We start from the raw sequence: 27,859 nt of genomic DNA on the forward strand, positions 1-27,859 counted from the left end.
ATGCACACATGTAGGGATGCACTTTTTAAATCCAATTAATTTTGTGGACCCACAACATAAAGGTCACTGACCCTTGGAGGCCCAGTGACCTCTGTTTGGGAACCGCTGGACTCAGACAGGCTACCCAGGCAAAACCTGAAAACCTGCGATGACATCGCGGCTCCCTATTAGCGGATGTCAAATATCACAGACAAAATCAAGCAAACTTGTCAGCAATTAAGTTCTTGCTAATTGTTTTTGTTTTTTTTAAATCATGAAAATTTGGTGTGAAGTTTGAAGAATTATCCCTTTTCCTTTCCTTGTTTTTATAAGCATCTTTTTAAATAAATGCTTATTCATTGTCATTATTATTATAGGCGGGGTCGCTATAACCTTTGGCCCAACAGGGTCTAGAAACGCCCTTGACTGGACTACAGTACTTATTGGCTATGTTTTGTACTTTGCTAGATCAGATAGTAAGAGACAGAACAGTTGCGTTTGTTACCTGCAGATACACAAGTTTGACACTTCAGAGAAAATGACCAGTAGCAGATCATTATCGGGTTACTGAATTTGAAATAGTGTAGTGTTGAGTGCTGTGATTGAAGAGGGAATGAATGATTTGTGATGAATGATAGATTCCACCTAAGTCCTTGGTGGGTGAGATATAACAAACACCCTGTGTGTGTGTGTCAGGTGAAAAAAGTCATTAGCGTATGCAGGTGACATCGCTTGTGGGTGGAGTCTGCAGCCATAAAAAGGGTCTCACGAACTGCAGATCGAAACAGCTGCTGTTGTGGAACCAAGCTGCTCTTCTGGAACTGCAACCCTGTTTACGCAACTCAAATCTTCCCTGTTCTATTTTATTTTATTATTTTTTTCAAGGTTTGTTGGCCTGAACGCTCAAGGATGAGCTGGATGGTGAGAAGTTTTGTGCTGCCCCTTTTGCTGCTGTGCTTGTGGGGGCTGCAGGAAGGCTCGCACGCCTGCAGCTGTGTCGCCAGGCATCCGCAGCAGGTGTTCTGCCAAGCAGATGTTGGTAAGTTGGGAACGGGATTCCAAAAAAAGTCATTTACTTTTTTTTGGGAGGGGTGTGTTATTAATTGTATGGAACCTATCATGGTTGTGTAGTGTATTCAATTAACTTTTCCTTTCTTCTCCGGTCTAGTTACTGTAATAAATTTGCATTTAGGACAATTTCTCCATTTAATGAGTTTGAACTCTGCATTTTTGCTGTGAAGGAGAGGTGGGAGAACACAGGTTTTGCTAATGATATGACAGCAGTTCATCTTTTTGTCATTTTAAATTCAAATTCTAGTCTCCCTGGTAAGAAAATGGTGGCAAAATCCCTTTTTTTAAAACATGCCTTTTAGTACTTCAGTTTTAACTAAAGCTAGCAATTTGGCTTGCATAATTAGGGATGCAGGAGTTGCTGATTTCAGAACAATTTGTAGTTAACATTTTTAAAGAGGTAGCAATTTAATTTGACGTGTAGGGAAGCAGGTGAGGACAGTTCATATGGTGATTCCATTCCCAATGAATTTTTGACAAGATGTTGGCAAAATGACTTTATAAAGAGTCCATTTGAATGAAAGCCCCAACTAGATTTTTCTGAAGAGCGCACTTTTCATTCGGCCAACAGCGTTGCAGGTGTTTTCAGTTGAGGCACTTTTATAACTTTTGTTTTTTAGGGTCATTTTGTGACAAAATGGCTGAAGAGGCCTTCAGTGTTGCTTAAATCTAACTAGAATTTTAAGCAACGTAGCCAGTTGACTTTAAGTCGGGAAGAGTAGGTGTTTCTAATTGCATTAATTAAAGCAGTTTTTATGGTGCTGTTTTCAGATGTGATAATGGCTGACATTTAAGGTGACTTGTGTATTTTGCAGCTCTTTTTTTTTCTCGCAGTTGGTTGGATATGTGGTTGTGTGCATGGTCAATTTTCAGTCTACTCTGTAGTGATATTAAATACCATAAACATGAAAGGTGCACAGTGAGTTTGAAAATGAACTTTTATGAACTGGTCTACACATTTCAAAATGTTCACTGCTAAGCCTACTCAAAGGAGAGTTTTGCATCAATTAGTATTTTTGCCCATGGTTTTCAGGCTTCACCAGAGGTGCTGACAGTCTGAAGTTTTTTTTTTTTTTTTTTTTTTTTTTTTTTTTTTTTTTTTCCCCGCCCCAAATCCTCAAACCTGGATACCCCTGTTGGTTTTAATGTAAATTTTAAATCTGATTTCATGTCGTTCTAGTCATTAAGGCGACGGTTGTTGGGAAGACTGACGTTTCTTTGAAGCGGAGTGTCGTAAATCCTGGTCTCCTCAATCCTGGTGTCATAGATCCTATTAAGTATGACCTCAAACAGACAAAGGTAAAAGATGCATATTCATATATCTGCATGTATGCAAATTATATTGGATGTGTATCTAACTTGTTTCCCAGATGTTCAAGGGCCCGAAAAAACTTTTTGGTGCCATCTACACTGGACTCAACTCTGCAGCATGTGGAGTCAATCTGGCCAATGGCATTGAGTATATACTTATGGGTATACATGTTTTTTAACTCCCAGGGATCTATTGACAAAACCTTTATGACTGGAACCACGACTGTTATAAGTAACATTTGAACCGTAACTGTTGTACGCTCTTCTGTCCCGTCGTCCGCCATTACAGGCAGACTGCACTCTGACGGCTCGCTGCACATCTCCTTGTGCGACTTGTACCAGCCGTGGGACGACTTGAGTGCCACTCAAAAGAGCTTGTTGAAGCGCTATGAAATGGGCTGCGATTGCAAGGTAGGAACACAAGGGATGGATTTTGGTCACACTGCTTCAATTAAGTTAGTGGCCACTAAAGAGCGGTCGCTCTGTCCACTTTACAAACATTTTGTTCATGAACAGGAGCTAACTGCTCAACATTGATTAGCATTCCATAGGTCACGCCACAATGTTGTGTGAACATGTTTGAGTGTAAATCTGTGTCCTTGGTTTCTCTCAGATCTTGCGATGCACCTCCCTCCCATGCGGCATCAGCACCCCGACTGAGTGCTTGTGGACGGACTTGCTGCCGGTGAAGATGGCCAGCGGCGAGCAGGCCCAAAACTATGCTTGCATAAAGAGACGTTACGGCTATTGCGCTTGGTTCAGGGTGGGTGCTTTGCCCACAAAGGGTTTTTTGGGGGGTATCAAAGGCCGTTAACTCAAATAAAATAAAAAAATTGTCAAGTCTGCTTTTATGGTAATCTATGTGCAAAGTTGACATAAAATGGGCTGCTAATTGTATCTAATGACTCAAATTCCTAACAAATATTTGAGATGATGAATGAACATCTTTAAAAAGTTTATCTTTTTTTTTTTAAGATAACTAACTTTGTCATCCACTGAACTGAATCAACGCTTCATTCATGGATGCTGTTAATAGACGGAAAAGCGCTAACTGCTTTAACAACGATTAGCATCTAGCAGTCGTTCAATGTGGTGTAAACCTGTTCGTTTAAATCACTGCGACACCCTAACCCGCAGATCACTCGCTGAAGCTCCTTCCCGTACGGTGTCAGCAGCCTGACAGAGTGCTAGTGGACCGACTTCCTGATGGCTTTGCTGTACCGACACTTTGCTTGTATCCAGAGAAGGGACAGTTCTTGTGCCTGGGAAAGGGGGTTTACCTCACTCAAACAGGGATTCAGGGACTCCAAAGGCCGTTAAGTCCAAATGAAAAATAAATGCATAAAATCAATGCAGTGTCTTTATTTTTCCCAATGGTGACAATTCAGCTTTTTTTATGTATATATATTTTTTTTAATACACACCCAAAGCACTTGTTTGCAAACTACGTTACTCTAGTATTGCGTTACTACGTTAATATTGGGAATAACATGAGCTGGCCTGCTAACTTGCTCTTTACTGTGAAGATGGTTAAGTTCAGCCTAAAGCATGTTAAAAATAGGATTCCACCTGCCATAGCCCTTGTTTTATAACTCATGCCAAGTATTCATTAACCAGAGCATTCTTGATGCTTTGGCAATATCAATTATTTATAATCGGAAGTTTAATCTTTTATAAGATGTTTGTGTGAATGATGCTGCTTAGTTTTTGGGGGGGTTTTTTCCTCTGAAAATTGGATGGAACCCTTCACTTATTTCAACTAACATTGGTATGTTTAAGCAACTATGAAGTTATACTTGCGCTTTGAGATCTTTTAATGAATTGCATGTTTAAGGATCAATGTGTGCCACAAGCTTTTAATCAGCCCAAAGTGAAGTTAGGAGCAAGTAATTGGTTTGTTTTGTTGGTATACACTTTTGAAATATAATTACAACTGGGCTATACTGCAATGATAAGTTGGGAATCGGTAAGAACTGACCCATTCTCAGCTTGCTGTCAAAAAACGCCTTACTGCTCAGGTGTCAGTAATTAAGAGCTTGCTTTTAATTGCTTTTTTTTTTTTTTTTTTTTTTTTTTTTTTTTTAAACTTGTTTGTGCTTCTGAAAATTTCAATTATCCATCTTTACTGCTTTACCGGTTGCTGGAGCCTATCCCAACTATCTTTGTCGGGGTACACCCTAAACTGGTCACCAGCCAATCGCAGGGCACATAGAAACAAACAAGCATTCACACTCACATTCACACCTACGGGCAATTTAGAGTTTTCAATTAACCTACCACGCGTGTTTTTGGGATGTGGGAGGAAACCGGAGTTCCCGGAGAAAACCTACCCAGGCACAGGGAGAACATGCAAACTCCACACAGGCGGGGCTGGGATTTGAACTCCGGTCCCCAGAACTGTGAGGCAGATGTGCTAACCAGTCTTCCACCATGCCGGCACTTTTCAATTAAGTTGATTAAACTTCAAGCAAGCTCATGTGTGCGCAGTTAGAGGTGATTGGGGAAAGCCAGGTGAAAACAGTCATTAGTGTATTCAGGTCAAGTGACGTCACGTGGGTGGATTTTGCGCCTATAAAAAGGCCCTCGCGAACATGGAGTCAGGTAGAGCACACTGGTCGGTTTAGCAGAGCAGACAGCTCACTCGGGAACAGCGGCCCTGTTTGCACGAACCAAACTGTCTCCTTTTTTGACCCTAAGCCTGACCTATTGACGATGTACTGGACGGCGAAGAGTGTCGCGCTGCCCCTGGTGCTGCTGTGCTTGTGGGGGCTGCAGGAAGGAACACAAGCCTGCAAATGTGTCACCAGGCATCCGCAGGAGGCGTTTTGTCAATCGGATGTTGGTAAGTTCAACGGGACTCCACAGTAATTCATAGTTCCCAAGGGGAGGTGAGGGACCACGGATTTTGCTAAACTCTTGTTTTTAATGGATGCCATTTCAGCTGAATGTTTTGTTGTGGAGAGAAAAAAAAAAAAAAAAGACTTTAAAGATGCCTTTTGTTAATTATACAGCGACGGTAACTAGATTTTTTTTTTTTTTTTTTTAAATCAAACCTAGCAAGTCTCAAAATTGCAAGTGTTAAGGAAATTAAGGCAGTTTATGAATTTGTAGTCTGTGAGAAAATGGCTGCCAAAGAATCTTGAACACCTTGAGGCATTAAACTTATCATTAATTGGTGTTTTAAAGCTAGCAATTTGACCTGGAAGTTCGAGGTTCACAATGGTTTATACTTGTGCTGGCGCCATTTCTGGCTAACTTAAAGTATGACTTACAATTCAAAAAGTTATTTTTAAATCTCACAATTTCACTTGAATCGGCAGTAAAGTGCAAGTGTTGCAAATGACATTAAGGCTGACCTGTTTTAAGACTCCATTTCATCCATGTACCAAAATAACTGACTTTAAAAATAAATAAAAAAATAAATAAATTTTAAGTGGTCTAAATTATTTTGTAGCTATTGCTAGAGTTTTTAAAGTTGACTTTTATACACCAGAAAGTGAATGCAATGGCTCAATTTTGTAAACCTATAACGTTGTCTTTCCAGTCATCAAGGCAAAGGTGGTTGGGAAGGCTGCCTCTACCTTAAATCTTATAAAGTATCGCATCAAACAGATCAAGGTAAGACTCGTCTTCATGTCTGCAAATTCACAATTTATCGAACTTGTTTGTTTTCCCAGATGTTCAAGGGCCCTGAAAAGCGGTTTTGTTCCATCTACACTGAACCCAATTCTGCAGCGTGTGGAGTCAATCTGGCCAATGCCACGGAGTATCTACTATCAGGTATATTTCACAAACGGTGGAAACAATCTATTCCGGACTATAGGAATATACTTTTTAATAGCGCAATCAATGTTTTAAATATTTGAACATTGACAGTCACATGTTAATGCGATAAAACTTGTTACGTGTCGCATATAACCACTAGACAAAGTATTAGGACACTGCAGGAGTCTTATTCCTTGACTAATTAGTAACTAATACATTTCAACAGTACATTAAAACGGCAACATTACAGATATTAGTAAATTTGCAGGCAATGGTGACAAACTTGTCACGAGTAGGAGACTACCTGCTAAAGTTTTGCCTCTTTTCTTGCTGTTTCAAATTAATCTTGCATTAGCCTTTGGAATAAAAATGGTTTAGAAAGTGCCACTTCGCAACATGTAGAAAATGAAACTGGCTCCTGCTCAACCCGAAGTACACACTGAACCATTCTTCATAGACGTGTAGCTTACGGACCAACCTAAACTCCCCCAGATCCCTGCTGTGCCATGAGAATGGGATGAACAACACTATTTTGGCTGCTGCTTTGTCATCACAGCCTTATTTAGAAGTAGACAGTTTTCTGTTGTAACGCTGACAAATAAATGTACATTCCTGTGCTGCAGCCAAACCGGCAGGGCGAAAGTCACCAGGCTACTTCCTGTTTGGCCGCTCATAACTGTGCCAAATCTGGGCAAGTTTGCGCTCCACCCAAATTCCTCAGTTTCTCCACTCATTTGCCCTCCTGTTGTTTATCCACCATTACAGGCAGACTGGACTACGACGGTACGATGCACATCTCCCTGTGTGACTTTATTCAACACTGGGACGACTTGAGCGCCATGCAAAAGAAAGGCCTGGTGCAGCGCTACCAAATGGGCTGCGATTGCAAGGTAGAAACGCCAAGGATGGATTTAAGATTAGAAAAATGTTGATGCCACTTAAACAGACTTCCTGCTGCAGTATTAATACTTTTTGGGTAATGTGGAGACTGTCTTGAACAATAATTGCCGTTCCAGGAGTCACGCCACAATGTTGTGAGAGCATGAATTTCTGTCTCCTGCAGCTCACGCGCTGCACGTCCATCCCGTGCGGCAGCGGCCCGGCCGAGTGCTTGTGGGCGGACTTTCTGATGGGCAAGGTGTACCGACACTTTGCTTGCATCAAGAAAAGCGACGGTTCTTGTTCCTGGTACACGGAGGTCGCCTAGTCCAAAAAAACGACTTCATGGATGTTGAAGTCCCTTCACTCAAATAAACAAAGTCAATGCAGTGTATTGTTTTCCCTGCCCCTTTCTGACATGAGCACTTTTATACCAACTTCTGCTTAAGGTAAATGTTGGGCATAAAATGTACAAGCACACGAGGTCACAATACTTTTTAAAACTGCTGCTATTCGTCTTCCAAGTAATTTCACATCGCCTTTTCAGAATAAAGGTTTTGATGCATGAGTGCTTGGGGAGGGATAAATTTAACTGGCGGGGAAATTCACTCCCTTGTGCAGTCTGAGCTGTCTGTGATTAAAAACGTCATAACCCTTTATGCTTTATTAATGCTGCGCATTTTATTCACCATATGTTGTCAGTGTGCCTTTTGAACCCTCATTCTTTAGCTGTGGTTTGGTTCCTTAAAACCTCCTATAAAATAACTCGTTTGTGTGGAGGAAATATGCCACTGTTATAAAGTAATGAATCCCCCCAGAAAGTGTATGTAGCTGCTTATAAGCGTTTTTGTCTAAAAATGTGGTGGTACCGTTCGTATCGCTGGTATTGGGCTGAAATGACCGGTCCAAATTTGGTCAATTTTGATTTATCTGTAAATCCTTGTAGAAAACGCAATGACTTGTTGGTAATCGGTAATATCCTCAATGGGACCCCCCCCCCCCCCCCCCCCACTAGTAGGCTTGCTGTTAAAAAGCAGAACAACAAAATGAAGCAAACTTAAGTGTCAGCAAATAAGTGCTTTATTTCAATTGTTTTCTGATTATATAACTTTTTGTTATTCTGAAATTTTTGCACTTATCAATTTTAATTATACGGCATGGTTTACCACTGGTTAGCACATCTGCCTCACAGTTCTGGAGACCGGGGTTGAAATCCCGGCCCCGCCTGTGTGGAGTTTGCATGTTCTCCCTGTGCCTGGGTGGGTTTTCTCCGGGCACTCCCACATCCCAAGAACATGCGTGGTAGGTTGATTGGAGACAAAATTGCCAGTCGGTGTGAATGTGAGTGCGAATGGTTGTTTCTATGTGCCCTGCGATTGGCTCGCGACCGGTTCAGGGTGGACCCCACCTCCCGCCCGAAGATAGCTGGGATAGGCTCCAGCAGCCCGCGACCCAGTCTTGAGTGAGGATAAGCGGTGAAGAAAATGGATGGATGGATGAATTTTAATTCGTTTTTATTTTGGCAATGTATGTGACGTGTGCTTTCAGTGTCGGTAGTTACTGACCTTGACCATGACCTCAGAGCTGTGATGGGGCTGTGCTAACCAGTCGTCCGCCGTGCCACCCACTATTTGACTTGTTTTAAGCTAAAGCCCAAACAAATCTACCTTTCGTTGAACCAAGCAAAGATTAACAAGAAACTGAAGAAACAAGGGTGATCTAATAATTTCCATCACTGTTTACCATCGCTACACAAATAGCACCTTAGTAAAACAATTTCGTACTTAATAGAAAAAAGACACTGATATGTAAAACAATTGATGTTAACAGGTTGGTGTGGCCCTCGTCAACCGCTTTGAAAAGTTAATTGCCCACACCTGTTGAAAACACCAACAGCGTGTGCAAGTGACTTCGCTTAATTGACAATTGTGGGCGGATTCTGCAGCCATAAAAAGGCCCACGTGATACTGGGCTTAAGCAGAGCAAACCAGCTGGTACTCCAGAAGACAGCAGCCCTTCTCCAACAGTGTCCTGAGCAACCTGAACCTTCTCATTTCTGCATTATTCTTTAGATTTCTTGTTTTTTTTTTTTACTTTGTCGGCCTGCGCTATCAACGATGAGCTGGACGGTGAAGACTTTCGTGCTGCTGTGCTTGTGGCAGCTTCAGGAAGGAGCACAAGCCTGCAGCTGTTTCCCAAGGCATCCACAGGAGGAGTTTTGCCAAGCAGAAGTCGGTAAGTTGTGAACGGGCTCCTCATTAAGTCAACTTAATGGGGAGAAAAGGAAGGCAAAAAACTTGAAAGGGACTCTGAGTTCCCTTAATTGTACAGAACCATATGCAGCAAAATGTACTGGCATCCTTTTTGTATTTTGGTTTTCTTCCCATTCACACACACACACACACGGAATGGGATGAAGCCGTTGACCTCCCTAGTTTGGCGTTGCTGTCGGTACGGAGCGCAAAATGGGACTGTCGTATGCATATCGGTGTGTGAGTAGTGAATGTAACATCTGCTTGGTTAAGAAAAACCACAATTGTTCATAATGCCCATTTGTCCTAAACCGGCTATTGGGATTCTGAAGGCCCTGGGCAGAATACATTGACATGGGAACACACTGAAGAGGAAATCTGTTTGGACAGAAATCTAAAGTGGAAACTGGACAGTGAAGACTAAAACTAAATGCACATGTATTCTACATAATTTAATGACATTGTAACAAGGATAGTGTTCAGAGAAGCCATACCTGATTTCAGATTCATTTCCAGTCTGTGGCAAAATGATTGACACTTACTTAAGGGGCCTCGAGTATTTAGTTTGAAGCTCTTTCTGGACTTTTTTTTTTTTAAAGCTAGCAGTTCACTCGGATATGCAAGACAGTGCATGCATTCCTGATAGTGTTACCTTTTGAGGATGTAATTACAGGTTCACTTAAGTGTGTATCAATACTAACTTTTAAAGACTTTTTGTGGATTCAGTTACTTGAGGTTTTAAAAGCATTTTACAGATGCTCATAGTTCAAATTTACTGAGTCTACATCAAGGCAATAGTTTTGCTTGCTCTTGTCTTTGCACTTCCAGAAAGTACTGACAGTCAAACATGTTTTCCTTTCATTTGGATTTGTGGTGCCGCCTCGGCACTAAATCCTCAAAGCTGGATGCATCTTTTTGTTTTGAATGTAAATAATCTATAAAAACTCATTGTCTTTCTAGTCATAAAGGCGACGGTTGTTGGGAAGGCTGACGTTGTCTTAAATCATGGTGAGGAAATTCCTGGTATCTTCAATCCTGGTGTCTTAAATGTTATCAAGTATGACATCAAACAGACTGAGGTAAAAGATTCATAGTCTTAATCTACTCTGTATGTATGCAAATTACACTTGATGGTGATTTTTTTTTTTTTTTTTTTTTTTTTTTTCCAGGCATTCAAGGGCCCTGAAAAGCTTTTTGGTTCAGTCTACACTGCAAGCAACTCTGCAGCGTGTGGAGTCAATCTGGTCAATGGCACGGAGTATCTAATCTCTGGTACGTTTAAATCTGTTCCAAACTAAAGTAACTTGATAGCAGTTATAGCACTAACAATGTTTGGGTAAGGTTTATTTTTTTTTGTGTGGTGCTCATGGCTGAACCTGAACTTCTCCAGATCCCTGCAATGCCATTAGACTTTGCTGAACCAATGGTCTTTCAGCAGTTGGGCACTGTCTCTGCTTTGTCATTTACAAATCAAGCCAGGGATTTCTAACAGTGACTAATACATATTGCTGAGCTGTAACCTACATTAAATCCAAACCAGTCGGGAAGGCGCCAGGCGACTTCTCTTCGCTTGCTCCACACAAACTATGGCAAAGCTTGTGCCTTCTTGCGGCGCAAACTAAGTGCAGCATGGAAGGGCCACAGTAGTTTCGTGACAGCCAGGTGTATTTTAGAAGGGTCCTTTACTTACAGATGCTTCAAAATTCCCATTTGCTCTCACATCTTACAGGCAGACTGGACAACAACGCTTTGCTGCATGTCTACTTGTGTGACTTCTTTCAGCGGTGGGAGGACATGAGCGCCACGCAAAAGAGAGGCGTGGCGCAGCGCTACCAAATGGGCTGCGATTGCAAGGTAAGAACACGGTGTGGATTTTAGATGAGGCTTTTTTGTTTTTGTTTGTTTATACCACTCTGTAGTGGCCAGAACAGATTAAACTGTTTTGCAATTAATGTAAACAAATACCTAGTTCATAGAAACATGGAAAACTGCTGAGCCCATTTGAACTCTTGCTAACCAAAACAGTAGCACCTATTGATGAAAGTCAACAGTCTCTTACTTAGTGTTGCTGTACAGAATGTTGCATTTTGGGTAATGTAGAGTGTTGGCGACTAATTGGCATTCCAGTAGTCTCTCCCAATGTTGTGTGAGATCATGAATTGATGAAGTTGCTGTCCTGTCACCTGCAGATCACACTCTGCTCGTCCAGCCCATGTGGAAGCAGCCGCGCGGAGTGCTTGTGGACAGACTTTCTGATGGGGATCTTGTTCCGACACTTTACTTGCATCAAGAAAAGCGACGGCTCTTGTGCCTGGTACATGGGGGTTGCCTAACCCAAAAAGCAATTTATGGATATCGAAGACCCTTAATGCAAATAAAAAAACAAAAATGGAACAATGCTGTGTTTTGTCCACCCCCCCCCCCACCCCCTGAAGTGCTCTGGTGTCAGACTAGCTCCAAGTTGTACATCTTATGCCCAACATTTCCTATAAAAGATGCAGAAGTTGGTACTAAAGTGCTCTGGTGTCAGAAATGGCTGAATTGTCCCCATGGATGTCCACTTGAATTAGCCTGCTAATGTTAGCTCATTTTGGAGTAGGGGACAATTTAAAAACATCGTGCCCCTTTTTGTCTCGTTAAATCGACTCAATAATTTGGTTTTCCTTTTCTGAACCTGCCAGTCTTTTGGTGAATGGCACTGAATACCAATTCAGCAGCTCTATGGTGTGCACAGGCGGTCTTGCGTCACCCCCTACAAGAATGCCTACATTTTTCTAATGCTGTGAAATGTGCCAAAAAGGCAGTGTTTTCCATTTGACTTGGCCACATATAGTAAACTTGCTTAATATTGTTGTTTCACTGTAGAGTGAAACTCCACATTTGTGACTTGGCAGTGGCAATTTTTAAAATGTATTTTTGGGGGTGAGTCTCCATTTTTCTGGGGGGGGAGGGGGGCGCAAACTCTTGTGCTCAGGCCAAAGCCATGTCTAAAATATTGCTTGATGGCAGATTGGTGCCAAAGAACGGCAGTGATGAGCTTCATTTTAGTCAGGCCATGGCCTTCTCCCAGGAAAATAGGGCTTTGGTGCCATTTTATGGCAGTTACAATCCTTTATAGGTGGGAGTCAATTGATTTAACTGGTTAGCAGATTTAATTTTGATTAGGGTTCCTCTATTTTGAATTGGTGTTAAAATAAAAACTTGCATGTAAATTCTTAAATGCCATCTCTGCCTCAATTTGAGCCAGGAAAAACCCTCATGATCAAAAGAAAAGGTCCGAACGGGAAAGCAGTGCCCCGAGGACTTCCCAGGAGAGGTTGAGCCAAGCCGGGGACTGGGTTAGCTTCTGGAAATTCCAGGCCAGATAATGCATGCAGTTCTCCCACAGGATGAGGTCTCCAGTTTGTGTGGCGTACTGCAGAAGGGACAACTGGGTTTGAAATGAGGAATCGTCTGGTAGGATCTGTGTGAACAGACGGCCTATGTCGCCCATCAGTCGCTTCAACTTAAATTTGGATGCCAGCTGGTGGAGGCACTGTGCCGAGGAGACGGTCACGTCCATTTTGCGGGTGTATAGGTATCTTCAGAAAACGACCATTATAATGTGAGTTTCAAGCTAATTGCAGGTATAGTGGTGCCTTGAGATACCAGTTTAATTTGTTCTGTGACACACTCCTAACTCAAAACACTTTTCCCATTGAAATTAATCCATTCCAGCCTCCTCCCCAAAAACAATTGTGTATTTAAATGAGGGAAAAATAGCACACCATGATGATGTACTTTATAAAAACATCGTGTAACGAAATGGAATTTAAAAAAATTGAACAGTTTTTGTCACAATGCATTGATTGAATGGCCATTGTGCTGCTCTTTCTGGTCTGCCCGCCTTGGACACCTGGGACAGTATAAGACAGAGCGAGACAAACTGTTTGTTGACAGACCAATTTATCAGTACAGCACTAATAGGCGGTCTTCTTCTGTCGACATTTCTGTCTCCTGCAGCTTACGCGCTGCACGTCCATCCCGTGCGGCAGCGGCCCGGCCGAGTGCTTGTGGGCGGACTTTCTGATGGGCAAGGTGTACCGACACTTTGCTTGCCTCAAGAAAAGCCACCGGTTCTTGTACCTGGTCCACAGGGGCCGCTTGGTCCAAAAAAAACGACTTCATGGATGTTGAAGACCCTTCACTCAAATAAACAAAGTCAATGCAGTGTATTGTTTTCCCTGCCCCTTTCTGACATGAGCACTTTTATACCAACTTCTGCTTAAGGTAAATGTTGGGCATAAAATGTACAAGCACACGAGGTCACAATACTTTTTAAAACTGCTGCTGTTCGTCTTCCAAGTAATTTCACATCGCCTTTTCAGAATAAAGGTTTTGATGCATGAGTGATTGGGGAGGGATAAATTTAACTGGCGGGGAAATTCACTCCCTTGTGCAGTCTGAGCTGTCTGTGATTAAAAACTTCATAACCCTTTATGCTTTATTAATGCTGCGCATTTATTCACCATATGTTGTCCGTGTGCCTTTTGTTGCAAACCCTCATTCTTTAGCTGTGGTTTGGTTCCTTAAAACCTCCTATAAAATAACTCGTTTGTGTGGAGGAAATATGCCACTGTTATAAAGTAATGAACCCCCCAGAAAGTGTATGTAGCTGCTTACAAGTGTTTTCTTTTTCTAAAAATGTGGTGGTACTGTTCGTATCGCTGAAATGACCTGTCCAAATTTGGTCAATTTTGTATTGTTTCACAAATTGAATTACAAATTATCAACCAATGTAAAGTGTTGAAAATGGTATGCTGTCTGACAAATGTTAATCCCTCAACAAATGTGGTTATTTTGGTTTTCTTGAAAAGCTATTGGATATACAAGGCTTCCACCTGAGGCCAACAGTATATTTAAACTGAAAAAAAACTAAACTGTTGTTGTGGCTTAAATATACCAAAATTATACTTTGCTGGTGCAATTGATAGTTACACAATATTTAAGGACTGATTTAAGATACACTTGAGCTTTTAATTTTTAAAAAGCTAATGCAGAGAGGAGTAATTTTTGTTGGCATGCAGTATGTAGGTGTGCACTTTAGACAATTTATTGCAACTTATTTTGGAGCTACCCTTTGCTGAGCCCCTCGAGCTGAAGGGTGCTTTAGATATTGAGATTGTGACATGGGCACATATTAATGACAAAACAATTTGGACTAATTTCGACTCGGCAAAGACATTGTTTTGGGAATTCCCCGCATTGGGCCCCGTGCTACCTGTCGCTGGCTGGAGGTTATTTTAATTATACGGCATGGTTTACCACTGGTTAGCACATCTGCCTCACAGTTCTGGAGACCGGGGTTGAAATCCCGGCCCCGCCTGTGTGGAGTTTGCATGTTCTCCCTGTGCCTGGGTGGGTTTTCTCCGGGCACTCCCACATCCCAAGAACATGCGTGGTAGGTTGATTGGAGACAAAATTGCCAGTCGGTGTGAATGTGAGTGCGAGTGCGAATGGTTGTTTCTATGTGCCCTGCGATTGGCTCGCGACCGGTTCAGGGTGGACCCCACCTCCCGCCTGAAGATAGCTGGGATAGGCTCCAGCAGCCCGCGACCCAGTCTTGAGTGAGGATAAGCGGTGAAGAAAATGGATGGATGGATGAATTTTAATTCGTTTTTATTTTGGCAATGTATGTGACGTGTGCTTTCAGTGTCGGTAGTTACTGACCTTGACCATGACCTCAGAGCTGTGATGGGGCTGTGCTAACCAGTCGTCCGCCGTGCCACCCACTATTTGACTTGCTTTAAGCTAAATCCCAAACAAATCTACCTTTCGTTGAACAGAGCAAAAATGAACAAGAAACAAGGGTGATCTAATAAGTTCCATCACTGTTTACCATTGCTACACAAATAGCACCTTAGTAAAACAATTTAGTACTTAATAAAAAAATTAAAAAAAAGACACTGATATGTAAAACAATTGATGTTAATAGGTTGGTGTGGCCCTCGGCAACCGCGTTGAAAAGTTAATTGCCCACACCTGGTGAAAACAGCAACAGCGTGTGCAAGTGACATCGCTTAATTGACAATTGTGGGCGGATTCTGCAGCCATAAAAAGACCCACGTGAAGCTGAGCTTAAGCAGAGCAAGCTAGCTGGTGCTCCAGAAGACAGCAGCCCTTCTCAAACAGTGTCCTGAGCAACCTGAACCTTCTCATTTCTGCATTATTCTATAGCGTTCTTGTTTTTTTTACTTTGTCGGCCTGCGCTATCAACAATGAGCTGGACGGTGAAGACTTTCATGCTGCTGTGCTTGTGGCAGCTTCAGGAAAGCGCACAAGCCTGCAGCTGTTTCGCAAGGCATCCACAGGAGGCGTTATGTCAAGCAGAAGTCGGTAAGTTGTGAACGGGCTCCCCATTAGGTCAATTTTTTATTTTTTATTTTTTTTTTTATTTTTATTTTTTTTTAAATAGATTCAAACACTATGTAGTAGCTTGTGCGTGAGATTTTATAGTAGCTTTTGTGTGAGTTTTTGCCAAATGTTTTTGTGGTCTGTGTGACATTTCCACACTTTCAAATCTAGTTACTGGAATAAAATGCATTTGTGCCAATTTCTCCATTTAAAGATGCTTCTTGCTTGCAATTTTTGTATGACGTGACCATGTTGACAGTGGTGAAGGAATGCAAACTAGCTAATAAGCTTGGACCGTTTTTGTTTATTCTCAATTCCTAGTTTACTTTGACAATGGCTTTAAAGCTACCTTTTTGTATTAATTACATTTAAGTAGAAAGGAAACATTATTAAACCATAAGTATTGAGAAATCCTTAACCTGTTCAATGTCTTCACAAAGTTTTTGTTTGTTGTTGTGCATCAGACTGCTGGCCCTTCACATTACTCAGTACCCAAGTAGCTCGGTTTCATGAAGGGTGGTGACTCCTGCTGTATACTATTACTAAAGCAAGAAATGTATAACTAAACATTTATCTTCACTTTCACAAAAATTACAAACCGCTACACATCAGTTCTAACACGACAAAGGCATTAAATGTAATGCATTGTGCTCACCAGAGATGTTATTTCTTGACAAACTCTATAATCCTTTGCTCCTCTGCTGAGTTGTTGAGCGGTCAGCTACATGTAGCTAGCAGTCACAACTAGCAAGTTCTTGCTGCTCTAGAAGTGGATCAAATAAAACTTTTCTGGGTTAAAACAAGCCAGCCGCTGTCCTTTTTGGTTTTCCATCTTTTGAAAATGAATTTTTAAACATGTTCGTCCGTCTTTAGGGCACCTGTGCGAAGACTATTAAGCGGGACAACGATCAACCAATCAGAAGGCGTGACATTCAACCACTCAGATGACGGGGGAAATGCAGCCGTAAGGCGGAGAGTGACGTGAGCTAGATATCAACACTAGTTCCGTCATAGTTGGCGGCCATGTTGGTGAGGTCGACGCTCCCATAGAAGGCAATACATGGACTGAAATTAAGCCGCATCTTGCGCATTTCTAAGAATTGTGAGCGTTACTGTTTAGTCAAAGCGTATGCTATCAATACACGTTGGGTGTGGGGGGAGAAAATGAAGAACAAATTTGAAAGGGACTCGGAGTTCCCTTAATTGTACAGAACCTTATGCAGCACAATGTACTGGCATCCTTTTGGTTTTCTTCCCATTCTCACACACGGAATGGGATGAAGCTGTTGACCTCCTTTGCTTGGCGTTGTTGTCTGTACGGAGCGCAAAATGGGACTGTCGTATGCATATCGGTGTGTGAGTAGTGAATGTAACATCTGCTTGGTTAAGAAAAACCACAATTGTTCATAATGCCCATTTGTCCGAAACCGGCTATTGGGATTCTGAAGGCCCTGGGCAGAATACATTGACATGGGGAACACATTGAAGAGGAAATCTGTTTGGACAGAAATCTAAAGTGGAAACTGGACAGTGAAGACTAAAACTAAATGCACATGTATTCTACATAATTTAATGACATTGTAAAAAGGATAGTGTTCAGAGAAGCCATACCTGATTTCAGATTCATTTCCAGTCTGTGGCAAAATGATTGACACTTACTTAAGGGGCCTCGAGTATTTAGTTTGAAGCTCTTTCTGGACTTTTTTTTTTTTTTTTAAAGCTAGCAGTTCACTCGGATATGCAAGACAGTGCATGCATTCCTGATAGTGTTACCTTTTGAGGATGTAATTACAGGTTCACTTAAGTGTGTATCAATACTAACTTTTAAAGACTTGCTGTGGATTCAGTTACTTGAGGTTTTAAAAGCATTTTACAGATGCTCATAGTTCAAATTTACTGAGTCTACATCAAGGCAATAGTTTTGCTTGCTCTTGTCTTTGCACTTCCAGAAAGTACTGACAGTCAAACATGTTTTCCTTTCATTTGGATTTGTGGTGCCGCCTCGGCACTAAATCCTCAAAGCTGGATGCATCTTTTTGTTTTGAATGTAAATAATCTATAAAAACTCATTGTCTTTCTAGTCATAAAGGCGACGGTTGTTGGGAAGGCTGACGTTGTCTTAAATCATGGTGAGGAAATTCCTGGTATCTTCAATCCTGGTGTCTTAAATGTTATCAAGTATGACATCAAACAGACTGAGGTAAAAGATTCATAGTCTTAATCTACTCTGTATGTATGCAAATTACACTTGATGGTGATTTTTTTTTTTTTTTTTTTTTTTTTTTTTCAGGCATTCAAGGGCCCTGAAAAGCTTTTTGGTTCAGTCTACACTGCAAGCAACTCTGCAGCGTGTGGAGTCAATCTGGTCAATGGCACGGAGTATCTAATCTCTGGTACATTTAAATCTGTTCCAAACTAAAGTAACTTGATAGCAGTTATAGCACTAACAATGTTTGGGTAAGGTTTATTTTTTATTTTTGTGTGGCGCTCATGGCTGAACCTGAACTTCTCCAGATCCCTGCAATGCCATTAGACTTTGCTGAACCAATGGTCTTTCAGCAGTTGGGCACTGTCTCTGCTTTGTCATTTACAAATCAAGCCAGGCATTTCTAACAGTGACTAATACATATTGCTGAGCTGTGGCCTACATTAAATCCAAACCAGTCGGGAAGGCGCCAGGCGACTTCTCTTCGCTTGCTCCACACAAACTATGGCAAAGCTTGTGCCTTCTTGCGGCGCAAACTAAGTGCAGCATGGAAGGGCCACAGTAGTTTCGTGACAGCCAGGTGTATTTTAGAAGGGTCCTTTACTTACAGATGCTTCAAAATTCCCATTTGCTCTCACATCTTACAGGCAGACTGGACAACAACGCTTTGCTGCATGTCTACTTGTGTGACTTCTTTCAGCGGTGGGAGGACATGAGCGCCACGCAAAAGAGAGGCGTGGCGCAGCGCTACCAAATGGGCTGCGATTGCAAGGTAAGAACACGGTGTGGATTTTAGATGAGGCTTTTTTGTTTTTGTTTGTTTATACCACTCTGTAGTGGCCAGAACAGATTAAACTGTTTTGCAATTAATGTAAACAAATACCTAGTTCATAGAAACATGGAAAACTGCTGAGCCCATTTGAACTCTTGCTAACCAAAACAGTAGCACCTATTGATGAAAGTCAACAGTCTCTTACTTAGTGTTGCTGTACAGAATGTTGCATTTTGGGTAATGTAGAGTGTTGGCGACTAATTGGCATTCCAGTAGTCTCTCCCAATGTTGTGTGAGATCATGAATTGATGAAGTTGCTGTCCTGTCACCTGCAGATCACACTCTGCTCGTCCAGCCCATGTGGAAGCAGCCGCGCGGAGTGCTTGTGGACAGACTTTCTGATGGGGATCTTGTTCCGACACTTTACTTGCATCAAGAAAAGCGACGGCTCTTGTGCCTGGTACATGGGGGTTGCCTAACCCAAAAAGCAATTTATGGATATCGAAGACCCTTAATGCAAATAAAAAAACAAAAATGGAACAATGCTGTGTTTTGTCCACCCCCCCCCCCACCCCCTGAAGTGCTCTGGTGTCAGACTAGCTCCAAGTTGTACATCTTATGCCCAACATTTCCTATAAAAGATGCAGAAGTTGGTACTAAAGTGCTCTGGTGTCAGAAATGGCTGAATTGTCCCCATGGATGTCCACTTGAATTAGCCTGCTAATGTTAGCTCATTTTGGAGTAGGGGACAATTTAAAAACATCGTGCCCCTTTTTGTCTCGTTAAATCGACTCAATAATTTGGTTTTCCTTTTCTGAACCTGCCAGTCTTTTGGTGAATGGCACTGAATACCAATTCAGCAGCTCTATGGTGTGCACAGGCGGTCTTGCGTCACCCCCTACAAGAATGCCTACATTTTTCTAATGCTGTGAAATGTGCCAAAAAGGCAGTGTTTTCCATTTGACTTGGCCACATATAGTAAACTTGCTTAATATTGTTGTTTCACTGTAGAGTGAAACTCCACATTTGTGACTTGGCAGTGGCAATTTTTAAAATGTATTTTTGGGGGTGAGTCTCCATTTTTCTGGGGGGGGAGGGGGGCGCAAACTCTTGTGCTCAGGCCAAAGCCATGTCTAAAATATTGCTTGATGGCAGATTGGTGCCAAAGAACGGCAGTGATGAGCTTCATTTTAGTCAGGCCATGGCCTTCTCCCAGGAAAATAGGGCTTTGGTGCCATTTTATGGCAGTTACAATCCTTTATAGGTGGGAGTCAATTGATTTAACTGGTTAGCAGATTTAATTTTGATTAGGGTTCCTCTATTTTGAATTGGTGTTAAAATAAAAACTTGCATGTAAATTCTTAAATGCCATCTCTGCCTCAATTTGAGCCAGGAAAAACCCTCATGATCAAAAGAAAAGGTCCGAACGGGAAAGCAGTGCCCCGAGGACTTCCCAGGAGAGGTTGAGCCAAGCCGGGGACTGGGTTAGCTTCTGGAAATTCCAGGCCAGATAATGCATGCAGTTCTCCCACAGGATGAGGTCTCCAGTTTGTGTGGCGTACTGCAGAAGGGACAACTGGGTTTGAAATGAGGAATCGTCTGGTAGGATCTGTGTGAACAGACGGCCTATGTCGCCCATCAGTCGCTTCAACTTAAATTTGGATGCCAGCTGGTGGAGGCACTGTGCCGAGGAGACAGTCACGTCCATTTTGCGGGTGTATAGGTATCTTCAGAAAACGACCATTATAATGTGAGTTTCAAGCTAATTGCAGGTATAGTGGTGCCTTGAGATACCAGTTTAATTTGTTCTGTGACACACTCCTAACTCAAAACACTTTTCCCATTGAAATTAATCCATTCCAGCCTCCTCCCCAAAAACAATTGTGTATTTAAATGAGGGAAAAATAGCACACCATGATGATGTACTTTATAAAAACATCGTGTAACGAAATGGAATTTAAAAAAATTGAACAGTTTTTGTCACAATGCATTGATTGAATGGCCATTGTGCTGCTCTTTCTGGTCTGCCCGCCTTGGACACCTGGGACAGTATAAGACAGAGCGAGACAAACTGTTTGTTGACAGACCAATTTATCAGTACAGCACTAATAGGCGGTCTTCTTCTGTCGACATTTCTGTCTCCTGCAGCTTACGCGCTGCACGTCCATCCCGTGCGGCAGCGGCCCGGCCGAGTGCTTGTGGGCGGACTTTCTGATGGGCAAGGTGTACCGACACTTTGCTTGCCTCAAGAAAAGCCACCGGTTCTTGTACCTGGTCCACAGGGGCCGCTTAGTCCAAAAAAAACGACTTCATGGATGTTGAAGACCCTTCACTCAAATAAACAAAGTCAATGCAGTGTATTGTTTTCCCTGCCCCTTTCTGACATGAGCACTTTTATACCAACTTCTGCTTAAGGTAAATGTTGGGCATAAAATGTACAAGCACACGAGGTCACAATACTTTTTAAAACTGCTGCTGTTCGTCTTCCAAGTAATTTCACATCGCCTTTTCAGAATAAAGGTTTTGATGCATGAGTGATTGGGGAGGGATAAATTTAACTGGCGGGGAAATTCACTCCCTTGTGCAGTCTGAGCTGTCTGTGATTAAAAACTTCATAACCCTTTATGCTTTATTAATGCTGCGCATTTATTCACCATATGTTGTCCGTGTGCCTTTTGTTGCAAACCCTCATTCTTTAGCTGTGGTTTGGTTCCTTAAAACCTCCTATAAAATAACTCGTTTGTGTGGAGGAAATATGCCACTGTTATAAAGTAATGAACCCCCCAGAAAGTGTATGTAGCTGCTTACAAGTGTTTTCTTTTTCTAAAAATGTGGTGGTACTGTTCGTATCGCTGAAATGACCTGTCCAAATTTGGTCAATTTTGTATTGTTTCACAAATTGAATTACAAATTATCAACCAATGTAAAGTGTTGAAAATGGTATGCTGTCTGACAAATGTTAATCCCTCAACAAATGTGGTTATTTTGGTTTTCTTGAAAAGCTATTGGATATACAAGGCTTCCACCTGAGGCCAACAGTATATTTAAACTGAAAAAAAACTAAACTGTTGTTGTGGCTTAAATATACCAAAATTATACTTTGCTGGTGCAATTGATAGTTACACAATATTTAAGGACTGATTTAAGATACACTTGAGCTTTTAATTTTTAAAAAGCTAATGCAGAGAGGAGTAATTTTTGTTGGCATGCAGTATGTAGGTGTGCACTTTAGACAATTTATTGCAACTTATTTTGGAGCTACCCTTTGCTGAGCCCCTCGAGCTGAAGGGTGCTTTAGATATTGAGATTGTGACATGGGCACATATTAATGACAAAACAATTTGGACTAATTTCGACTCGGCAAAGACATTGTTTTGGGAATTCCCCGCATTGGGCCCCGTGCTACCTGTCGCTGGCTGGAGGTTATTTTAATTATACGGCATGGTTTACCACTGGTTAGCACATCTGCCTCACAGTTCTGGAGACCGGGGTTGAAATCCCGGCCCCGCCTGTGTGGAGTTTGCATGTTCTCCCTGTGCCTGGGTGGGTTTTCTCCGGGCACTCCCACATCCCAAGAACATGCGTGGTAGGTTGATTGGAGACAAAATTGCCAGTCGGTGTGAATGTGAGTGCGAGTGCGAATGGTTGTTTCTATGTGCCCTGCGATTGGCTCGCGACCGGTTCAGGGTGGACCCCACCTCCCGCCTGAAGATAGCTGGGATAGGCTCCAGCAGCCCGCGACCCAGTCTTGAGTGAGGATAAGCGGTGAAGAAAATGGATGGATGGATGAATTTTAATTCGTTTTTATTTTGGCAATGTATGTGACGTGTGCTTTCAGTGTCGGTAGTTACTGACCTTGACCATGACCTCAGAGCTGTGATGGGGCTGTGCTAACCAGTCGTCCGCCGTGCCACCCACTATTTGACTTGCTTTAAGCTAAATCCCAAACAAATCTACCTTTCGTTGAACAGAGCAAAAATGAACAAGAAACAAGGGTGATCTAATAAGTTCCATCACTGTTTACCATTGCTACACAAATAGCACCTTAGTAAAACAATTTAGTACTTAATAAAAAAATTAAAAAAAAGACACTGATATGTAAAACAATTGATGTTAATAGGTTGGTGTGGCCCTCGGCAACCGCGTTGAAAAGTTAATTGCCCACACCTGGTGAAAACAGCAACAGCGTGTGCAAGTGACATCGCTTAATTGACAATTGTGGGCGGATTCTGCAGCCATAAAAAGACCCACGTGAAGCTGAGCTTAAGCAGAGCAAGCTAGCTGGTGCTCCAGAAGACAGCAGCCCTTCTCAAACAGTGTCCTGAGCAACCTGAACCTTCTCATTTCTGCATTATTCTATAGCGTTCTTGTTTTTTTTACTTTGTCGGCCTGCGCTATCAACAATGAGCTGGACGGTGAAGACTTTCATGCTGCTGTGCTTGTGGCAGCTTCAGGAAGGCGCACAAGCCTGCAGCTGTTTCGCAAGGCATCCACAGGAGGCGTTATGTCAAGCAGAAGTCGGTAAGTTGTGAACGGGCTCCCCATTAGGTCAATTTTTTATTTTTTATTTTTTTTTTTATTTTTATTTTTTTTTAAATAGATTCAAACACTATGTAGTAGCTTGTGCGTGAGATTTTATAGTAGCTTTTGTGTGAGTTTTTGCCAAATGTTTTTGTGGTCTGTGTGACATTTCCACACTTTCAAATCTAGTTACTGGAATAAAATGCATTTGTGCCAATTTCTCCATTTAAAGATGCTTCTTGCTTGCAATTTTTGTATGACGTGACCATGTTGACAGTGGTGAAGGAATGCAAACTAGCTAATAAGCTTGGACCGTTTTTGTTTATTCTCAATTCCTAGTTTACTTTGACAATGGCTTTAAAGCTACCTTTTTGTATTAATTACATTTAAGTAGAAAGGAAACATTATTAAACCATAAGTATTGAGAAATCCTTAACCTGTTCAATGTCTTCACAAAGTTTTTGTTTGTTGTTGTGCATCAGACTGCTGGCCCTTCACATTACTCAGTACCCAAGTAGCTCGGTTTCATGAAGGGTGGTGACTCCTGCTGTATACTATTACTAAAGCAAGAAATGTATAACTAAACATTTATCTTCACTTTCACAAAAATTACAAACCGCTACACATCAGTTCTAACACGACAAAGGCATTAAATGTAATGCATTGTGCTCACCAGAGATGTTATTTCTTGACAAACTCTATAATCCTTTGCTCCTCTGCTGAGTTGTTGAGCGGTCAGCTACATGTAGCTAGCAGTCACAACTAGCAAGTTCTTGCTGCTCTAGAAGTGGATCAAATAAAACTTTTCTGGGTTAAAACAAGCCAGCCGCTGTCCTTTTTGGTTTTCCATCTTTTGAAAATGAATTTTTAAACATGTTCGTCCGTCTTTAGGGCACCTGTGCGAAGACTATTAAGCGGGACAACGATCAACCAATCAGAAGGCGTGACATTCAACCACTCAGATGACGGGGGAAATGCAGCCGTAAGGCGGAGAGTGACGTGAGCTAGATATCAACACTAGTTCCGTCATAGTTGGCGGCCATGTTGGTGAGGTCGACGCTCCCATAGAAGGCAATACATGGACTGAAATTAAGCCGCATCTTGCGCATTTCTAAGAATTGTGAGCGTTACTGTTTAGTCAAAGCGTATGCTATCAATACACGTTGGGTGTGGGGGGAGAAAATGAAGAACAAATTTGAAAGGGACTCGGAGTTCCCTTAATTGTACAGAACCTTATGCAGCACAATGTACTGGCATCCTTTTGGTTTTCTTCCCATTCTCACACACGGAATGGGATGAAGCTGTTGACCTCCTTTGCTTGGCGTTGTTGTCTGTACGGAGCGCAAAATGGGACTGTCGTATGCATATCGGTGTGTGAGTAGTGAATGTAACATCTGCTTGGTTAAGAAAAACCACAATTGTTCATAATGCCCATTTGTCCGAAACCGGCTATTGGGATTCTGAAGGCCCTGGGCAGAATACATTGACATGGGGAACACATTGAAGAGGAAATCTGTTTGGACAGAAATCTAAAGTGGAAACTGGACAGTGAAGACTAAAACTAAATGCACATGTATTCTACATAATTTAATGACATTGTAAAAAGGATAGTGTTCAGAGAAGCCATACCTGATTTCAGATTCATTTCCAGTCTGTGGCAAAATGATTGACACTTACTTAAGGGGCCTCGAGTATTTAGTTTGAAGCTCTTTCTGGACTTTTTTTTTTTTTTTTAAAGCTAGCAGTTCACTCGGATATGCAAGACAGTGCATGCATTCCTGATAGTGTTACCTTTTGAGGATGTAATTACAGGTTCACTTAAGTGTGTATCAATACTAACTTTTAAAGACTTGCTGTGGATTCAGTTACTTGAGGTTTTAAAAGCATTTTACAGATGCTCATAGTTCAAATTTACTGAGTCTACATCAAGGCAATAGTTTTGCTTGCTCTTGTCTTTGCACTTCCAGAAAGTACTGACAGTCAAACATGTTTTCCTTTCATTTGGATTTGTGGTGCCGCCTCGGCACTAAATCCTCAAAGCTGGATGCATCTTTTTGTTTTGAATGTAAATAATCTATAAAAACTCATTGTCTTTCTAGTCATAAAGGCGACGGTTGTTGGGAAGGCTGACGTTGTCTTAAATCATGGTGAGGAAATTCCTGGTATCTTCAATCCTGGTGTCTTAAATGTTATCAAGTATGACATCAAACAGACTGAGGTAAAAGATTCATAGTCTTAATCTACTCTGTATGTATGCAAATTACACTTGATGGTGGTTTTTTTTTTTTTTTTTTTTTTTTTTTTTTTCAGGCATTCAAGGGCCCTGAAAAGCTTTTTGGTTCAGTCTACACTGCAAGCAACTCTGCAGCGTGTGGAGTCAATCTGGTCAATGGCACGGAGTATCTAATCTCTGGTACATTTAAATCTGTTCCAAACTAAAGTAACTTGATAGCAGTTATAGCACTAACAATGTTTGGGTAAGGTTTATTTTTTATTTTTGTGTGGCGCTCATGGCTGAACCTGAACTTCTCCAGATCCCTGCAATGCCATTAGACTTTGCTGAACCAATGGTCTTTCAGCAGTTGGGCACTGTCTCTGCTTTGTCATTTACAAATCAAGCCAGGCATTTCTAACAGTGACTAATACATATTGCTGAGCTGTGGCCTACATTAAATCCAAACCAGTCGGGAAGGCGCCAGGCGACTTCTCTTCGCTTGCTCCACACAAACTATGGCAAAGCTTGTGCCTTCTTGCGGCGCAAACTAAGTGCAGCATGGAAGGGCCACAGTAGTTTCGTGACAGCCAGGTGTATTTTAGAAGGGTCCTTTACTTACAGATGCTTCAAAATTCCCATTTGCTCTCACATCTTACAGGCAGACTGGACAACAACGCTTTGCTGCATGTCTACTTGTGTGACTTCTTTCAGCGGTGGGAGGACATGAGCGCCACGCAAAAGAGAGGCGTGGCGCAGCGCTACCAAATGGGCTGCGATTGCAAGGTAAGAACACGGTGTGGATTTTAGATGAGGCTTTTTTGTTTTTGTTTGTTTATACCACTCTGTAGTGGCCAGAACAGATTAAACTGTTTTGCAATTAATGTAAACAAATACCTAGTTCATAGAAACATGGAAAACTGCTGAGCCCATTTGAACTCTTGCTAACCAAAACAGTAGCACCTATTGATGAAAGTCAACAGTCTCTTACTTAGTGTTGCTGTACAGAATGTTGCATTTTGGGTAATGTAGAGTGTTGGCGACTAATTGGCATTCCAGTAGTCTCTCCCAATGTTGTGTGAGATCATGAATTGATGAAGTTGCTGTCCTGTCACCTGCAGATCACACTCTGCTCGTCCAGCCCATGTGGAAGCAGCCGCGCGGAGTGCTTGTGGACAGACTTTCTGATGGGGATCTTGTTCCGACACTTTACTTGCATCAAGAAAAGCGACGGCTCTTGTGCCTGGTACATGGGGGTTGCCTAACCCAAAAAGCAATTTATGGATATCGAAGACCCTTAATGCAAATAAAAAAACAAAAATGGAACAATGCTGTGTTTTGTCCACCCCCCCCCCACCCCCTGAAGTGCTCTGGTGTCAGACTAGCTCCAAGTTGTACATCTTATGCCCAACATTTCCTATAAAAGATGCAGAAGTTGGTACTAAAGTGCTCTGGTGTCAGAAATGGCTGAATTGTCCCCATGGATGTCCACTTGAATTAGCCTGCTAATGTTAGCTCATTTTGGAGTAGGGGACAATTTAAAAACATCGTGCCCCTTTTTGTCTCGTTAAATCGACTCAATAATTTGGTTTTCCTTTTCTGAACCTGCCAGTCTTTTGGTGAATGGCACTGAATACCAATTCAGCAGCTCTATGGTGTGCACAGGCGGTCTTGCGTCACCCCCTACAAGAATGCCTACATTTTTCTAATGCTGTGAAATGTGCCAAAAAGGCAGTGTTTTCCATTTGACTTGGCCACATATAGTAAACTTGCTTAATATTGTTGTTTCACTGTAGAGTGAAACTCCACATTTGTGACTTGGCAGTGGCAATTTTTAAAATGTATTTTTGGGGGTGAGTCTCCATTTTTCTGGGGGGGGAGGGGGGCGCAAACTCTTGTGCTCAGGCCAAAGCCATGTCTAAAATATTGCTTGATGGCAGATTGGTGCCAAAGAACGGCAGTGATGAGCTTCATTTTAGTCAGGCCATGGCCTTCTCCCAGGAAAATAGGGCTTTGGTGCCATTTTATGGCAGTTACAATCCTTTATAGGTGGGAGTCAATTGATTTAACTGGTTAGCAGATTTAATTTTGATTAGGGTTCCTCTATTTTGAATTGGTGTTAAAATAAAAACTTGCATGTAAATTCTTAAATGCCATCTCTGCCTCAATTTGAGCCAGGAAAAACCCTCATGATCAAAAGAAAAGGTCCGAACGGGAAAGCAGTGCCCCGAGGACTTCCCAGGAGAGGTTGAGCCAAGCCGGGGACTGGGTTAGCTTCTGGAAATTCCAGGCCAGATAATGCATGCAGTTCTCCCACAGGATGAGGTCTCCAGTTTGTGTGGCGTACTGCAGAAGGGACAACTGGGTTTGAAATGAGGAATCGTCTGGTAGGATCTGTGTGAACAGACGGCCTATGTCGCCCATCAGTCGCTTCAACTTAAATTTGGATGCCAGCTGGTGGAGGCACTGTGCCGAGGAGACAGTCACGTCCATTTTGC

The 27,859-nt window shown here is 42.0% G+C and overlaps 2 protein-coding genes and 2 pseudogenes across 2 annotated transcripts; all 4 read left to right on the top strand.

The window, feature by feature from the left end:
• Window positions 1–888: 888 nt before the first annotated feature.
• On the top strand, window positions 889–5,073 carry LOC133415135 (metalloproteinase inhibitor 2-like; the record flags this gene model as incomplete). Its single annotated transcript, XM_061700967.1, has 6 exons — window positions 889–1,018; window positions 2,231–2,349; window positions 2,421–2,523; window positions 2,651–2,772; window positions 2,975–3,124; window positions 5,059–5,073. Coding segments are annotated over exons 1-6 (639 nt in total), but the record flags the coding sequence as incomplete, so codon positions are not given.
• LOC133414733 (metalloproteinase inhibitor 2-like) lies at window positions 5,074–11,590 on the top strand. The gene is made up of 5 exons (XM_061700319.1): window positions 5,074–5,203; window positions 5,906–5,979; window positions 6,039–6,141; window positions 6,892–7,016; window positions 11,447–11,590. The coding sequence occupies exons 1-5, from the start codon at window positions 5,074–5,076 to the stop codon at window positions 11,588–11,590; spliced, it is 576 nt and encodes a 191-aa protein (XP_061556303.1).
• Window positions 11,591–15,514: 3,924 nt separating this feature from the next.
• Window positions 15,515–19,143, top strand: LOC133415136 (metalloproteinase inhibitor 2-like; annotated as a pseudogene).
• A 3,888-nt stretch (window positions 19,144–23,031) lies between these two features.
• LOC133415137 (metalloproteinase inhibitor 2-like) lies at window positions 23,032–26,662 on the top strand (annotated as a pseudogene).
• Window positions 26,663–27,859: the final 1,197 nt, after the last annotated feature.

Source organism: Phycodurus eques, chromosome 16 (genome assembly GCF_024500275.1).
Source record: "Phycodurus eques isolate BA_2022a chromosome 16, UOR_Pequ_1.1, whole genome shotgun sequence".
Taxonomy (NCBI): Eukaryota; Metazoa; Chordata; class Actinopteri; order Syngnathiformes; family Syngnathidae; genus Phycodurus; species Phycodurus eques.

Excerpts from the sequence above, each read along its gene's own strand:
- LOC133414733 (XM_061700319.1), top strand. The coding sequence starts at position 5,074 with ATGTACTGGACGGCGAAGAGTGTCGCGCTGCCCCTGGTGCTGCTGTGC. Across the intron at positions 5,204-5,905 it reads GTTTTGTCAATCGGATGTTG|TCATCAAGGCAAAGGTGGTT; the intron begins GTAAGTTCAACG and ends TTGTCTTTCCAG. Across the intron at positions 7,017-11,446 it reads AAATGGGCTGCGATTGCAAG|ATCACACTCTGCTCGTCCAG; the intron begins GTAGAAACGCCA and ends TGTCACCTGCAG.